Here is an 18,086-nt window from a genome sequence, read left to right as displayed (position 1 = left end):
GAATTACTTGCTCTAAATTCCTTGTCGCACTCTTTTTATTTTTTCCCCCTCTATTCCCGTAGTTTGAGTTTTTCTGCATTTAAACGGATGGGTTTTCCACTTGACTTTCATTTAGTACAGCTCATCTCAAGTACTGATGTGCTTTGCATTGCTTTATGTGGACCTAGCATTTGATATATACCTGATTTTGACAGGTACCCATTCCCACTTTCACTCTGATTGCCTAAGTGATCCAAGCAGAAGTTATCCCCTCTCTGCAGTCATCTGGGACACGTCACAGGTCCAAGAGAACTGTGGGACCATTAACAATGGATGGCACATGCAAGCCCAGTGGGTACCCAGCTGTGAAGCAGCGTGCTGTTTGCAGCTCTGTGCCCACAGTTGAGATGCCGGGATCGGGGCGAGAAGACTGAGGCAAGCGATGGCTCGGGTGGGCACGTCGCTGGTTCGTAGGACAGGTGGGTGTGTTGAAAGTCAGCAGCGACAGTTTTTGTAGCAGCTGACTCTTAATAAACACAAAAATGTCAGGAGCTCCTCTTTTAACATAAGTGTCACCCTTACAGGTGTTAACGTAGAATCCCAGTCGTATATTAACAATACCTAAACCTTGTTTCCACCTCTATTCTAAGCCTTTTCTAACTATCCTATAAAGGAAAGATGTCTACTTGCCTTTTCTGAGGGCGCTCCGGGCCAGTCGCATGATCGTCTCCCAGCTCCTTTTTTTATTTTATAGCTGGCTATAAATGGATCGAATCTTGACCGATTCAGCAGAGACCAGCCAAGGTTCAATCCATGTATGGGCAGGCTGATTGTACTTACCAGGGTACAACCAGCGGCTATAGCTGCTAGCAGTAATCGCTGTGTTCTTCCGGCTAGGAGAGCTCCCCCCACAGTAGCTCTGGGGGAATTGAACGATTCTTTCCTGCGACCTATGGTCACATAATATATGGCCTGCTTAAATGTTGAAGAGGGACAGCAAAAAACACATGTGATTCCACTTTAGATTTTTTTCTATTGACTTGAGTGAATTTTCTTTTTGAAACATACATAATAAAATGATCATCCCCTTTCTAGAATTAAGGGACTTAATTAGGTTAATATTTTCATGCCTGCGAGACTATCTCTACAGCCAAAGCTTAGTGTATTAGTTGGTCTTTAGCCCTGATATTTCCCAATCAATTCATGCAATGATTACATCTCCTAGAGAAAGTCGGATCTTATTTGAATATTGTTGCCATTGGGTTGTTGATGCCTAATGCTTTGCGATTCATAAAAATATACTTATCAATTGTCTAGTTAGCATTTGTATATGGTTAATATTTTGTGAATCAAAATGTGTTATTAACATTTTAATTTAAACTGTTCTGATATGTGAACTATTGCAAGTTTTGCCAAGGTGAAATACATTTTTTTATTTTTATTTTTTTCAGTTCATGATCTGCTGTACTGGAGAGATGTGAAGAAATCTGGGATGGTTTTTGGAGCCATTATGGTGCTGCTTTTGTCTTTGGCAGCATTTAGCATCATTAGTGTTGTATCGTATCTCGTGTTGTCCCTGCTGACTGTCACAATTAGCTTCCGTATCTACAAATCTGTCATGCAAGCCGTCCAGAAGTCTGATGAAGGACATCCATTCAAGTAAGAGCTGTTTTTCCCCATGTTATTTAGGAGGCATTATTTGACCAGTGCAGTTATGCATGATGGTGGATGCAGTGGTGACTCTGTGCTAAGCTAGTCTTGCTTTCCTGTTGGCAATCCGACTCAGCATGGTTTGGTTTCAGTAAAGAGACTATGGCTGTCTGCAGATTTTTATGTTAATGCAGCTGATGAAAAATATACCCTCCTTGATTAAAAATGTAAAATGTTTCTTTTACTCTACATATTGTTACAGTCACTTAAAGAAGCAGAAATGGGTGGGGTTGTTCTTTAAATGGGGTTTGCCTGTAAGCAGGAAGTTTGTTACAGCGCCTTATGGTGTCCGCTAAACCTTGCATGCCTTCTCTTCCTGTGTTTTATTCTTCTTTACCACATATTTGCAACAAATCTAATACGTCTGTAAAAAGATTGTTGTGGCCTAAACATTTATTTCTGTCATGTCAGCCCTTTGACATTGGGCTCATTTAACTAATTACTGTCCTGAGAGAATAAAAGGGCTACCATTACTAAACTCTGATTTCAGCAGGTATACAGATCAGGAGTTTTGACTTAACTGGTTTTAAATGGCTTTATGCTTTATTGGTCCAGGGATTTAGAAGGTATTGAGGGAAGACGCAGGCAAGTAACGTTTCATAAGGAGGACAGCCTATACTGCTACAACATTTTTATCAATACAGGTTTTCTTTAACCACTTCCCAACGGGCCTATAGCAAAATGACGGCTGGGCGGTGGCTTAATTGTTCTGACTGGACATCATGTGACGTCCTTCTGAACAAGCTGCTCATGTACAGCAATCAGTTGTGCAGTGCGACGCTTGGACACACTGCATCTCCAATCACAAAGAGACTATGAAGTAGGCTGTTTACCATGTGATCAGCTGTGTCCAATCACAGTGAAGTGCCAGTTATCTGCATTCCTCTACTCATGCTGACAGCATGTTATTAGGGGAGATCGGCTTTCCTGATGGGGGGGGGGGGGGGGGGGATCTGCACTGATAAAGTGCAGCCCCAAAAGCAATGCCCACCAGTGATGCCTTTCAGTGCCGCCCATCATTGCTGCATATCATTGCTGCCTATTAGTGCCGCCTCATAAGTGCAACCTCATCAGCGCACATCAGTGAAGGAGAAAAATGTACTTATTTTCAAAAAATTGGTTTAGCAAAAAATTAAAAAAACAGTGTTGATTAAATACCACCAAAACACAGCTCTATCTGTCTGAAAAAATTATACAAATTTTGATTGGGTACAGCATTACATGACCGCTCAATTGTCAGTCAAAGTGTGACCACGCTGAAAATTGACACGGGGCAGGAAGGAGGGTGAAAGTTCCCGATATTGAAGTGGTTAAATTGAGCTTCTGAGCTGTTTAATCTTCCTTGTAGACACATGTTATAAGGGGTTTAAACCAAACCAGCAATCCTACTGATTGTTATTTGGTGTAAATTGTCAGCTATGCTGCTAATAATTGTCCACAAAATTCCAATTTAAAGAATAACTTAATTTTACTTCTAGTAATCTTTACAAAATAACTTGATGGTATTGATTATAAAATGAATTTTAGCATTTGCCTATTCAGAAGCTGCATCTCGGAAACACTGCATGCACAGTCCCCAAATCAATAGTCAGATGTATTTTTTTTTTTCTTTGCTAGTAAGCCTTGCTTATAAAATGTGAAAGGGTAATCGCTTCCCGTTATACATCAAACAAAAAGCTGTGATTATCACAACTCTGAAATGATATAATTGCTTGGCACAGAAGGAATTCCCCATCTCTTATGAGCTAATGCAGATAAGTTGCACTCCCAGACAAACCGCTACATACAAAGTTGAAACAACTACGGCATATTGCCTGTGAAAGGATTTTTATTTCTGTTCTTGCAGTTCTGAAAATTGCACAACCCTGCCAGACAGCGCTGTCAAATTTGTGTCCAGGCGTTCCTCTTCTGCAAAAATATTTGATATAGCCTGGTCATCTCCCCCCCGCCCCCCCCCCCCCCCCCCCCAGTCTGTGACCCTATAGTACAGCAGAAGGATCACTTGTGCATGCACACATCATTTCCTCCTAGTGCTGTCTCTAACCGTTTGAATACTGCTGTAAAGTTGATTACAGAAAGCTGGCACAGTCAGATTCACTTGTACTTGTGGGTAATAATTTTAATTCATAAATGCGTCAGTTGTTGTTCTGCTTGGTGGTCAGGTTTAATACAGTTATTGAGTAGGAGGTTAGCATTGAGAGTTTGCACCATTTTTGTATACATTCCAGAAGGTGAATGATTAGGGACCTATGTGTTTAGCTATATTTAATAACCACAAAGCAGTTGGTATGGAAATTACTATAAATGTAGATGTGCGATATGAAATAAACCTTTGCCACTACTACAAAAACAATGATGATGATCCATTTTGTTTTAGTCAGACACCACTCCTAAAACATAAATTGTCACCCTTTAAAATACACTGATGTAGTTTAGAGCATAGTATTCTTTTCCACCCTGAGAGCTTTGGTACAGTATCTTATCAAATGCATCTAAAAATACCTGCTACATGAATGTTTTTGTTGAATAAAATTTATGTATTTTGTTTTACAGAGCTCTTCTGGACCAAGACATCACCCTTTCCTCTGACAGCTTTCAGAAGAAAGTGAGTTCCTCCCTTGTCCACGTCAACAGTGCTTTGAAGTACATTGTGCGCCTATTTCTTGTGGAGGACCTTATAGATTCACTTAAGGTGAGGAAAGTTTTCATCGCTTTACAGTTTGAGGAATACCTGTGTATAAAGATCTTAAATATCTAGCTTGTGCTATACAATTAGACTCTGGGATATAAGCTGCTACTTTCAGGTGATGGGACACTGGCAATTTTTTGGAAATGTTCTTCTTGGGCATATCCCTATTACTCTACCTCTACCCCACTACTTGAGACCCAAGTCTTCTTGCTGGTGATGGACCTCCTCTCCCTTTATAGAAAAATTTCTGCATTTTTAACTAGTTATTTACTGTGAATTCTTCAATCAACTTCTTCACTGCCTTCTACTACAACAGAAGTTGGGCATCCAGATCGGTGCAACCTCAGTAAAGCCTTGATAACTGTACCTGGACCGCACACTGTGGGGACCTTCTGTAATGTTGCTTCAGACATTGGTTCCTGCTTGAGTGCTCACTTCAGCAATTGTAGTCAACCGCGGGTGCTATACTACAGGTCCAGGGCCGTGGTCCATTCCTGTGGTTCCCAGACCCTGAAGACCCATCTGGAAAGGTATGCCCACTGTGATGGGCAAAGCCTCCTCCCATACAGGGACCAATGACTTGGAAAGGTAGGGTTGTTGGACCCTTATTGTAACCCTATAGCAAGTATTGAACTTGGGGATGAATTAAGCAGTAAATACATGATTTTTTGTTTTAAAATAACTCCTGCAGTGTGCATTTCAGCAGACAATTCACAAAAAAAAAACATTAAATACTGCATGCGGTTTTTTGATTTTGCAAGATTGAACGCATTTGTTACACCTTATTTTAATGCAGGCTGGACCTCCTGGCTGCAGCAGAAAGTGAAACATTTAGCAGTGGTATTACTAACTAATTGTGACAGTTCCAGCTCAGAGTTGCTGGTTGTCAGAAAACTGGCACCTGCTGACGTCCTAAGAACTCATCCCTGCCCTGCTCATTCAGCTGTCAGCCAGGGATTCCTGGCTAACAGGCGAATGTAAACAAAAGGTCTTGAACTGTATTACGACAAATGGTGAGGGGGTTCCCCCACAATCCATACAAGACCCTTAGACCCCTTTCACACTGGGGTGGTTTTCAGGCACTTTAGCGCTAGAAATAGCCTCTCATTAATTCCAGTGTGCCCTTTGACACTGGGGCGGTGCACTTGTGGGACTGTAAAATAAAAAGTCCTGCAAGCAGCATCTTTGGGGTGGATTGGGAGCGCTTTATACAGCACTCCCAAAACACCCTTGCCCATTGGAATTAATGGGCAGCACTTTCAAAGCGCCGCAAAACAGTGGTGAAGCACTTCTAAAATGAGCGGTGCTTTAGCGCTAACATGGCCCTAGTGTGAAAGTGATCTTATACAAGCATGCTACCCCTTATTCACATACAGTCTGGTATCTGGGGTGGGGGGGCCTTATGCTCCCCGCCTGTAGACCCCCACATCCACTTTGCCATGGTTTGGGGGAAGAAGGCCTTGTCCACTTCAACATGGGGACAAGGTGCTTGGGGCATGTGGCCTGATATGGTTCAGGCCTTTCCTGCTAAGATATGGGTTTGATATGAAATTTGAAATAGGAATCTGGGAATCCCCATCTGTCAGCTGAAAGAGCCATGCAGGGAGAGTCACTGGGTGTTAGGACACATGTGTGTGCCGGCTTGCTGGCCACCAGCATCTCTTAGCTGGTGCTGTTATATTTAGCATTGGTACAAATACTGCTGCTAAAGGTTTCAACTCTTAAATACATTTATTAGCACGTGGCTAGACCACACAATAATTAATAAAAAAAAATATATAACACACACACACACATTCTTTGCGACTATACCGCATGTAGTTATTGCATATGCAGTATTTACCAGTAGTGAATTGACACTTTACATATCACATGCAGTATTTTGTGTATATAAAACACAAATATTAGTTTTATTCATAAAAATTAATGCTATTCAGAAGACGCTATCAGGAAACTAGGAATTTGTTTTGTTATTGACTTGTTGAGTGTTTAAACTATTCTCCGATGGATTACCGGGTAGCCTGACCAATTTACAGCAGTTCTGGGCTCCCTGATAGAATAAGTGAACCTGGGAACAGTGGCGGTGGGGGGCCCTTCCAAGCCCTGTACTCTAAAAGTGATTGGGTAGCTGCAGAGCTGCTCAGATCACTTTTACATAAAAGCCGATGGCAAGTTCTGCAGCTGCAGCCACGATCCTGGTATGTCCGCTTCCTTTCCAGGAATATGGACATATGTCAAAAATATTCTTGACAACAGGCTCTCTAAAAGGGCACCCTGCCTTCAAGTCCGCTATTGCGGATAGTGGATAAGACTGCTATCAGCTACATCAGGCATTTGTACCACCCTTTTTTTTTTTTTTTTTTTTTTTCACACATTTTCCAGGTTTTAATAGGTGGATGTGCAGGCTTGTGAATGGTGCTTTCAATCAGTGTTCTTTCTGCTGCACTCTGAGTTGGATATTTGACCCTTTTCTGTTTAGTTAGGCTATTTGGCACAGTTATGTTTGCCTTGTGGTTACCCACCTTTCTGATTAATTTGAGGACACCCCAGGGTCCATCAATATCCGGTCTGTCCTGTACAATTAAGGTAAAACATACTTTGATTAAATTCCATATCTTGGAGTACAGTATATGACACAGACCACCCTCCCCTCTGTTCCTGTATTAACTCTTCATTGTTTGTAAAACAAACTGAGGTCTCACGGAGCAGGGTAGGGGTTATAGGGGTACGCCCAATGGAGGTATGTCCAAAAGCTTTGCCAGTGTCCAATCATCTAACAGTACAGCCTATAACAGTCTATGAATATCCAGCCCGTGCTATACTCCAAGATACAGAAAAAAACATTGTCTGTAAATTCTGTATTAATAGCTGTTAATCAAACCGGATACAATAGATTTACTCTGATCATTTTTTCCAACCAGCTTGCCCTTTTCATGTGGCTGATGACCTATGTAGGCGCTGTGTTTAATGGGATCACACTTTTAATACTTGGTAAGCATTTTCCTTGTGAGTTTGTCTGTTTTTAGTATAGCCAGTGACCAATTTATATAGTTAACTTTATTATATTTCCTTTTTTTTTTTTTTTTATAGGTGTGTTGGTTGCATTCATTGCTCCAGTTGTGTATGAAAAATACAAGGTACAATTACTAGCACATCAGTGTGCAATAACTAAACCTTTTTTATGTCTATTATAATTTGAAGATGACACGCTTTTGTTTTAAGAGCGTGTATCCTGTGAAGTTGATATTGCTATAAATAGTGATTTTGCATGGTCCAGTTTTTACAGCAGAGATGAATGGTGTAAGCATCCAACTTCTGCCTGTCTGCAGTGTTGGATATTGCCTCCATGTACTGTTAGAATTTATGCAGGTCACCAGTCCAGTCTGAATAAACACAGAGGCTTGATGCATGTCCTGGAGAAGGCCAAAGATCATGGTTATTCAGATCCATGCAGGTGTGTATATTGGCTTGAGCCTCCAAACTCAAGAAAAAACACTTGTCCACTACTGATATCCACTTACCGACCGCCTAACTGGGAAAATGTCAGTACTTTGTTTAATACCGGGGTTTTGGCATTTAGCTACAGCCATACCCCCGGTGTTAAAGTTTTCTGCAGCCGAAGCTCTTTCTGATAAGTCATCCGAGCGGCTGATTAGCTGGATCACTTTTAGAAGTAGTTGGAGGGGTCACACACTCCATGCTGCTATGCCAGCCAAGAGTGTGTTTACATCTGTCAAGCCAACTGTTGACTTTAAGTGATTCAGGCGGCCACCCAATTACTTCCACACACTCCTGAAAACTTCCTCTATTCCGGCCTTAGCTGTACCTCCTGCAGGACCAGGATAGGCATGGTGGGTGGAGCAGAGGGAGACCAGCCAACATGGATGCAACAACCATTTCTACACTTCAGGGTTCAGAGCTGTCATTCCCTGGCAGAGCTGGGCAATAAAAAAAAATTGGGTAATAGATTGTATGTTTGCGTGCACTAAAACGCAGTTTTTGTTTGTTTTTTTTAATGAGTTTTATAAACGGCTGCAATAATACAAATTTGACTTAAATTGCATGTACCACAGTTTTATTCTCCAGTGTCCCTACTTTCAAAAAAATATCAAATGGTTGTGGGTCTTAATATGTGCAAAAACTGCTCTGGCAGCAAAAAGGAATCAAAATATAGATACCTTAGTTGCATGCATTGTCTTATGTGATCTGGTTACACATTTGGGCAACCTACATGCATCTCTGATGTATAGACTTTTTTTTTTTTCCCCATAATCAGTTTCCAATGGGATGCAGTACATGCACTATGGGTGGTGTACTACCCCCCCATTGCAGCTAGCATTACAAGGAAGCGGGGACAGAAAGCTATCTTTGTCCTATCTGAAAATAAAAATAATTTTAAAGCATTTATCATGTACCTTGTCAACCGTTACTTATTTTCCTACTTTTTTTTTTTTTTTTTTTATTATTATTTATCTATTTTTTTATATATACCATAGTTCCTTTATCTGCCTTTTATTTGTGTCCCTAGTTTTTTTTTTTCATGAGAGATTGCATGTATCAATAACTTTTCTGTCACTAATGAATTTTTTTCTAACGAATGTGTTTTTTGTGCCTCAGGTACAGATCGATCACTATGTGTCTTTGGTGCACAATCAAGTGAAATCAATTACAGAGAAGTGAGTACTGCATATATGAATTGGAAGGTAGCAGAAAAGTTGGGCTTGTTGTTCAATAGATGTCATCTGAAGTGTTTTGTGTTTCTGTTGTAAAAACCATCACAGATCCTGAGTGGTTTGTGAACTTGGCGCTCTGCATTGAATTCTCCAAAGAATGTTGTGTTCAGGCCTATGAGGCCTGTGGCTCAGATAGTTCGTTATTTTTTTTTTCTTTATTTTTTTATATGAACCTTCAAAGTAAGTCATTAAATGATAAAGGCATATGAATAAAAAACGGGTACAGCAAAAAACAAAAAAACTCTGCAGTTGCTGAGAAGAAAAGCGTTGCAGTCTTTTTGTAAAATGTTCATTTTACACAATCTGTTGAATATCTGTTTTTGTTATTTTCTTGTGATTTTAGTGTTGGGGTGGACTGATCCTTTATCTTTTATTTTTTCCCCGAATCATACTTGCCATCGGTCCGCTGCTGCATCTGTCCCCTGGCACCTCTACACTGACAACCGAGCGATCAAACAGCACCTATCTCTCCTTTTCCAGAGCTCCGCGACCAGAGAGCTGCAGACTGTCGGTCAAAGCTCTCTGCTCTGACACTCCTCGCTCACTGGAGCGCTGAGCTGTGGATGGGGCAGGGGTGGCTGGCTCAGGCTCTTAGCAGCTCGCAGAGTGGTTGAGCCAGGTGTCGGTCCAGACGCCATTGTCGTGATGCCACGGTGCATGGACCGACTTCTGTGAGCAGACAGTAGACTTTAACGAACTCTCTGCTGAAAATGGGTCACAGGTGTGCAATAATATCTGCACTTCTGTGATCCATAGAAATAGTACAGCCAAATGAGCTTTGGCTGTACTACTTTTAACTTAACTTTTCTGTAATTCCATGTACATGATCCATTCAACAGCTGTATATTGTTTCAGCATGTCACTGGTTTTGCATGATTGTATTGAAATACCTCTTTCAAATAAGATGATGAAAGATTTTGTGTAAACATTATTCCATTGACACAAAATTTGATAATATGAAACAATACTTCTTGATTTTCACAATATAAATAAATATAAAAGCCAGGAATTCTGTAAAGATAATTTTCTACTACAGGGTGATATACCTGCAGGTCTGATCAGAGAGGTTTTCATGTTTTGTTTGTATAAAGTTGCTTTAATTCAGTGTAGCATTAGATAATGTCTGCCAGCAAGCTGCAGCTGGTGTGGGTTGGAGAGTCAAGCAAATGAAACTGCATTATTTATGTTCTCCATGCTTCCTGGAATCTAAGAAATTGGCAACAACCAGATGGCCTCACAGTTCTGTGCAAGTATAATATTTTGTGGGGGGGTGGTGAGATTATTTTCAAGATGTCAAAGGAGAAAAAAAATACATATGTTAAAATGTAAGGTTGGCTCATTAGATCAGGGCCCCCAACCCCGTTATAATCACCAATAATTATTACAAGGGTAAAAATTAGAATATCTTAATCATGCAGGACATCAAGTTATAGACCATGGGTTATATGACGCTACCTTCAGGTGATAGAACACTGGCGAAAGCTTTGAGAGGACAGTCAGGCCTTTACCGGGTGCCTCTAGCTCACATTCTATTAAAGGCTTTAGGGCTACTTGCAGCATGCCTATTGCCTATGTCTGGCAGTGTTGGTATCTGCACCCTGAAATCCTGTTCTGATATTAGTCTTTGTCCTGTGTATCCTCTTTGATTCTGTTGGATGTAACAGGGCACTCTGTTGGGGTTTTTATTATGGTCATGCAAGACTTTTACCCAAATCTAGTTATTTGCTGACTTTAATTGCCGCAAGTGTGCTGTTGTGCCGCCTCATGCAGATTCTATATCTGATATGGCGACAGCCTTATGGACTTCTGAGCCATCTACTGCACAGTTTCAGATTCTGAGTTGCTCCAGTCCTTGATCAATTGGCTTACCCCTGAGAAATCATTTTTCTTCAGGAAGACTATTTCACCTTTTATTAAAACTCCTTATACTTTTCCTTTTGCACCCGCTTTTACAACTATTCTCTGTGGAGATTGGAGGCATCCTGATGAGCTGTTTGCTCCCGCTAAGCGATTATTAGCCTTGTATACATTTTGTGAAGATTTTCTGCAGAATTTGTCAGTTCCTACTTTGGATCCAGCAGTGTCCCATCTAACAAGGTGATTACCATTCCGGTAGAGGGTGTACCGGTCCTTAAAGACCCACCTGATAAGTGGCTGGAAGTCTCATCCAGAGCTCTGAGCTCACTAGTTGGTCCTGCCCCTTCATCTGATTCTGGCTGTGACCTCAGTTTGTCAAACCATGCTTAATGGTCAATCCCTTTTAAAAGAGATCTAAATACTACTGTGCTCGATCTCCCACTTATAGAACATGTAGAGCAGATGGATGTAGCAGTAAATATAAGCTGTGGTGGTTTACTGGAAGCCTCTGGTCCCAATTCTCGCGTGTCTCATGTCAGTGCACATGTGTAGGGCCCTTTGTCTAAAGTGCAGGATTGCAGAACCCTTGTGTAACAAAAAAATAATTTGATCCCCATATGTTTTGAAGGGAGCTCTTGAAAACATAATCAAGTATGCTGCGGATGACGAGCGGTTGTGCCAGGTTCTCCCTTCCTCAGTGGGAGAAATCGAAGGACCGCACTGCAGTCGTCTTCTCTCTGTAAAGAAACTTCCCATTTGTTTCTCTACCCCTTTGAACTCGATGCTTAGACTCCTCTTTAGATAGTCTGGTCTCAGATTTAAACTCCAGGCTGGTAGCGTTTTGACTTGCAGCAGCAAGTAGCCTCATTTGAAGAAGTTCCATTTGCTTATTTGTACTTCAGATCTCTAAAACACAACACTCCAGGGACAAGTTGATCCATTCTCTGGAAAGAACTAGGACTAGACTGTTTCTGGTCTGCTGGCTCAAGAATCCAATTCCTAAAGTCAGGGAAGTCCCTCCGTCCCATCTTTTTTGAGAATCCTTTCTATGGATGCTAACCTATGGGGCTGGGGAAGAGTCCTCTTACTATAGGGTATGTGGGTGGAAAAAGTCTCATCTCCAGATGAACATCCTGAAACTTCAGGTGATTTGACAGTCACTGCAGCATTGGACCATATTACTGGAGGGTCATTCAATCCACATTCAGATAATGCCATGGTAGTGGCATACGCAAATCATTTGGGAGGAAGCAGAAGTCTCCTGCAATGAGAGCTATAGCAGATCCTGTCCTGGGCATAACTTCTTATGCCATCCTTGTCAGCCATGTATATTGCAGGCATAGACAAATGGTAGAGAGACTTCTACAGCCAGCAGTGGCTTGATCCGGGAGCGTATTCTTTTCACACAGACATCAGTTCTTAAACCTGTGTAAAAGTTAGGGGGGTGCGCTGAATGTGGGCCGCCTAGTCTCCAGGTTCAGAAGCATACTGGACAAGTTTGTCTCTGGGTACACGGATCTAGCAGATGCAGTGTATGTTTTAGTTGTTCTGTGGGATCAGTGTAGCCTTATCTGGGCCCTTCCTCCCCTGAAACTCCTTCCTTGTCTACTTCACAGCCTTGAGATGGAGGGCATTCTGGTAGTAATCATTGCTCAGGACTGGCCCAGGTAGATGTGGTACACCAACTTGGTAAAACTCCTGGCAGGCGCTTTGTGGCCTCTGCCGCATTGTCAAGATCTGTAGGGCCTAGTGTTTCCACACCAGATGTTTCTCAGTGGAGTGAAAACTCTCCTTTCTACAGCTGGGTCTAAACTAGCATTTGGCTGTCATTACTTTCAAGGGTTAGGTTTCTGCCCTTTCTGTTCTCTTTCAGAGACAGTCTACCTCTTGTTTTTTAATTAAGACTTTTTTGTTCAGGAGGTTTCCTGTGTAGCTCTCTGTGACGCAGTGAGATCTGAATCTTGTTTCTTTGCTCCTAAGAAATTTGCTGTTTGAACCCGTTCGAGACATTCCTCCCATTACTCTTACCCGTTTTTCTTGTAGTCACCACCGCTGCTAGAAAGTGGTGGCCTCCTCATGCAAGGAACACTTTCTGATTTTTGCATAGTGGCAAGGTGGTGTTTGGGTTCAGGACTTTTTTCTTGGGTAGGCAGTTTTTTGCCTTTCACCTCATCCAAGATGACCTCCTTTCCATCCCTCCAGTTCACAAAAAGATTTTTTTTCTTTCCATTGTCTGGATGTGGTTTGGGCTGTGAGTCTCTCAGCCACTCCTTTCAGGAAGACTTTTTTTTTTTTTTTTTTTTGTAATCCCAAATAAGGGTGCGCTGGCTTTTCGTACCATCTGATCTCAACAATCGAGTGCCACCCTTGACTAGGCACAAGCTACTAAATCTGACTCTTACAGCTGCTGGCTTCAGACTTTTTTTTTTTTTTTTTTCTACAGTCAATAAACCAATAAACTCTCCAGCATGTTATCCTATGTGTCCATGCACATAGGCTGTTATCAGCTGTTTTTGGCTGGAAAAAAAATGCTCTAACATAAAAAAAAACACTGATAAACGCTGTAAAATGCGGTTCACTAAAGTTTAATGTTTTTGATCCATTGGGGGGGAAAAAGGCTATTGAAAAAAAGTTGAAAAGCTCACTGCAAAGCTACTGCCATTTTTTAATAACGTTATTATAACGTCCAGTGTGCATGAGGCCTTAACCTCCCTGGCGGTATGATTATTTCAGATTTTAGGTGCTGGAAGCGGTACAATTTTGCATGAAAATTTGGCGTTTTATATCATAGTCCTGTAATTCTTAGGACTAACACTTAAATCTGTCCAAACCAGAGTCTAGCAGACATCCCGGGTATGATAGTTTGAAAAATTAAATCATGAATTATAATATAATAAATGACTATAATTATACCAAATAATATAATAAAAATGATTCAATAATGTAACCAAATCAAAAACACTGAAATTTGCTCAGTTGCAGAATTGTCACTGTCATTACTTTTCAGTGTTTGACGGATCTTCCCTCAAATCGCTATCACTCAATTCTGCGAGTGATTCTAATTTTATTATCACTGTTTTCTAGCTGGTCTAAAACCACTTTTGATATAAAGGGACAGTTTTGGTTGCTATGGACAATCTCCAGATTCCAGGCAGAAAGAACCGTTTTTATAATATAAAACTGCATGCAGGACACTGGAGAAACCACTAGGGACAAAGGGATGTGAAATTACATACAGCAATGTAATCTGTAAGATTACATTATAGTGTATGTAATGTGTATGTTTTACTTTTTGAATTCCCCTGTACGTCGCAATGCTTGCAGGGAATGGAGCCCTGCGATGAGATGAATCAAGCGGAGGACGAGCCGCTCACAGTGAGACATCTCTGGATCCAGGGGACAAGGTAACAGCAAGCAGCTTGCTATGGGGGCACCCTAGCCGAGCTACAGCTCAGTGTGTCCTCTCAGACACGGAACTGAGGTTCAGCCCCGCCCCCTCTCTCTCCTGATTGGTTAACTGACTTTGACAGCAGTGGGAGCCAATGGCGCCACTGCTGTGTCTCAGCCAATCAGGAGGGAGAGTCTCGGGTGGCTGAGACACTCGTGGGCTTTGATGGACAGAAATGGGCCTCAAGTATGTATTGGGGGGGGGGGGGGGGGGTCTTCTGCACACAGAAGGTTTTTTTTTATCTTCATAGAACGCATTAAGATGATAAACCTTTTTGACTTTACAGCCCCTTTAAGTAGTCCTAGTTATTAATGTGGTTTAAAGGGACACTGATCTTCAGAAAGCAAAATCTGCTAGCAGGTATAAAGGGCAGGCACCTATAGGTGACTGTACACATACGTTGTAGTTTTCATTACTCCTTTACATCCAATTGCCAGGCTGTTCTGAAGAGGTAGAGCTCTGCTCTACTTCCTGGTGTGTTTTTTGTTTTTGTTTTGTTTTTTGGTGGGGGGGGACGGGGTTGGCAGCTTACTGCAGGTCTGTCTAAATACCTGCAATTTTTATTTTTTTTACCTAGGAGCAATTGTATTAATTTATTTCAACGTTTTGGCATCACTGTAACACCTCTGTAAGATATGGCTCTTTTTTTTTTTTTTTTTTTCTTACAGGATTCAAGCCAAGCTCCCCGGAGCATTAAAGAAGAAAACTGAATGAAGGATCATAATTGTGGTGTGGGGAGGGATGGGAGGGTCTTAACAAAGTATAAACACTGGCTATGTATCTCGTTACTACTCAGTAAATTGGCTGCCTTTATGTAGCTTGCAGGAACCTTTTGTATACATTTATCGAATGTGTACACATGTACAGGGTTCCCTTGTTGGTAGGAAAGGGGTGCCTGGGTCAGCATAGACATGAACTGTAAAAGTTGTACCTGTTCTAAGCTATGGAGAGCTCAGTAACCCCCGCTGTCACGTCCTGCACTTTGCATGGTCACCTCTATTCTGTCACACACTGTCCCGGATTATTCATCCTACAAGGCTACTATACTAAGAAACATCATTTTTATGGCCCACATAATTCTCTTTTTTTGCTATCCTTTTATTCCACGCCTGTTTTTGTGAGCTTCTTCTGCTTCTGTGGGCTTGTTTTCTCTTTCTGCTCTCCAGCAGGTTTCTTTCTTGCTCCTTATATCCCTCCTTGCACTGTGCCACAGTTGCTTTTCTTTCCTATTGTGTTTCTTATTGGATGTGTCCCTCGTTCTCTGCACAGCTCTTCAGTCATGTCTATATCTATCCAAATACTCAGTTCACTGATTTTTACCACATACTGCCACAGTAACTAAACACCATGGTGGAATTGGTTATACTAGAAAACACATTATTTATTTTACACATTAATTTATTTCATGTCTATGCTAAATTGTAATTAAACATAACAATTATTTCAAGTTGGTAATCTAAAAGAGGAACATAACAAATTTGCCAGTGTCCCCCTCTTCCTGTATATTATCATTCCACCCCAGCCAGCAGCAGGAGCATTGAAACATTCCCTGCACTGCAAAGAACAAAAATGTTTTCTCCCTTAGGTTGCTACTGTGGAGCTATTAGTTTTAGAGGGCAGATTGCTAAATTGTTTTGCAGAATAAATCCTGCACTGAAGGAAACTATATTTCGTTTTTATGATGCGAGAGACAAAAATTAAAAAAATTGTTCTGAATAGTTATACATGTAAATTATGAATGTTGGTTGTCACAATTGCCATAATGTGTTGGTGATTAAAGCCTATCTCCTGATAAAACTTTTTTTTTTAAGGTGAGTCAGAAATTGAGGATTCATTTCCCCAACAGAACGCACACTGGGATAAAAATCTGACGCAGGTTTAAAATTAAACAAGAAAAGAGGAATTTTTGGCTTTAAATGAGAACACTTAGTCCTCGTGCACGTGGATGGTTTGAGCTCGTGTGTGTCAAATAGGCATAGTGGTGAGACTGCAGTTCTGGATGTCACATCATCTATAACATTTATAATAGGCATAGATGTGGCACCCAGAACTGCAGCCTGACCACATCTATAACAGTCGGAATTTTACAGCGGCTGGACACTACTAAGTGGTACTACCTTCCTGGGATGTAACGTGTTCAGATACCATTTGCCCCGAATGCAGGTATTCTGCGCATTTTAGCCTGTCATAGGTTTTGAAACCATCAGTGATGAGTGCTGCACATGGGGTTCCTGTGTGCCTGAAAACACAGGGATTTGCCACACGGGCCAAACCACCTGTGTTCATGTAGTACACACTAGATCCTGTATAACCTGTTACTAAAGCAGAATTTCACATGGTTTGTGCTGATAGTATTAGGAGACACATTTGTCCTCTAGCAAGGGTGGGTTGGTATATTTATGTGATTTTTATTTTTGTTGCACTGAGCTTCTTACTATTCACTGTTTATCAATATCAGATGTTAAAATAATAAATGCTTTATTGTTATTTTAAGACTGGAGAAGGGGAGCAAGCTAATTAGGTATTCACTAATAAGCCTGTAAAGTAGCTCGTTGGAGCAAAAGAATGTTTGTTTGTTTTTTGGGTTGTCAGAAACAAAAACTTTCTATTTTTTTTTTTTTTTCAAAATTGTTTTAGTTTCTGTGGAACAAAACTCTATATATATATTGCAAATACATGTGGTATTAAAAGGAGTAGGACACATAATTTGTTGTTTGACTTTTGATTTGAGCTTTATCAATCTACCTCCCAATTTTCCTTTGTTCTTTGAAACGCAAAATAAACGTTTTGGATTTGACAGGAAACCTAAAAGAAAATATTGAGGCTGCCTTTGCTGACCTTACGTTTTGAAAACAAATCCATACTGGGCCCTTCGGGTTTGGAGGGGAATCCCACACCAACACAAAAAAAAAACGTGGGGTCCCTTATGTGAGCATGCAGGTCAGGAAATGGTGGGGACGCACAAGCACCCCTCTCCCCCTTCTGAACCATACCAGGCCACATGTCCCTCGATGTAGATCTATTGTCAATCACGAAGCCACCACCACTGGACCCAGAAGAAAAGAAAACTTATCTGCCTGCTTAGCCATGTGACATTTCTTAAATAGCTAAGGGGCAGGGTCACCTGGTGGCACTGCCCTCCTGTCATGTTGGCGGCCCAGCATGCATTAGTCCATGACCCAGGGTTGTGGGGAAGAGGCCCTTGTACCCATCGACATAGGTACAAGGTGCTGTTGAGTGGGCCCCACCCTTCTAATGTTGAGTGCATGTGGCCTGGTGCGGTTTAGGAGGGTGCTCACTCGTCCCCACCCTTTCTTGAGATGCCGGGCTGCATGTTTGGTTAAGGGTCTGTTATGGATTTTGAGGGACCCCATGCCTTACTTTTGGCGTGGGGTTTTCCTCCAAACCCATACCAGACCTGAAGGGCCATGTATTTTACCGGGGGAAAAAAATCGCTGATGACTCATCAGTTGTCAAGGAGGCAGCGGCCGAATTCCCGGCCTTCTCCTTAGCAACCAGTTATACATGATGTGTTTTAAAATGAAAACAAAAAAACTCATCAACGCAACACTTGTGTTTTTGGTGCAGCTCCATTGAAGTCTACTACACACAAAACACAATCTGCTGCAGGGAAAAAAAGTCCCTGACCCTTTCCAAAAACACCCTGGCT

General features: G+C 41.4%; 1 protein-coding gene across 3 annotated transcripts in view; it reads left to right on the top strand.

Annotated features, from left to right (window-relative positions):
• The window catches only part of LOC143959420 (uncharacterized), a 56,778-nt gene extending 39,656 nt beyond the window's left edge, over window positions 1–17,122 (top strand). For 2 of the 3 annotated variants that reach the window (XM_077468069.1, XM_077468070.1), the window contains exons 4-9: window positions 1,431–1,638; window positions 4,243–4,381; window positions 7,300–7,369; window positions 7,469–7,515; window positions 8,996–9,054; window positions 15,085–17,122. In XM_077468069.1, coding sequence (XP_077324195.1) covers window positions 1,431–1,638; window positions 4,243–4,381; window positions 7,300–7,369; window positions 7,469–7,515; window positions 8,996–9,054; window positions 15,085–15,130 — 569 coding nt within the window. In that variant the 3' untranslated portion in view covers window positions 15,131–17,122. The remainder of the gene's footprint in view (window positions 1–1,430; window positions 1,639–4,242; window positions 4,382–7,299; window positions 7,370–7,468; window positions 7,516–8,995; window positions 9,055–15,084) is intronic. The other variant, XR_013270222.1, reaches the window with a different exon arrangement.
• Window positions 17,123–18,086: the final 964 nt, after the last annotated feature.

The sequence above is a fragment of the Lithobates pipiens genome, unplaced genomic scaffold, assembly GCF_037356315.1.
Source record: "Lithobates pipiens isolate NorthernLeopardFrog02 unplaced genomic scaffold, aLitPip1_a1.2 Scaffold_74, whole genome shotgun sequence".
Lineage (NCBI taxonomy): Eukaryota > Metazoa > Chordata > Amphibia > Anura > Ranidae > Lithobates > Lithobates pipiens.
Note: the sequence above shows the minus strand (reverse complement) of the source record. Positions and strands in the feature narration are given on the sequence as shown.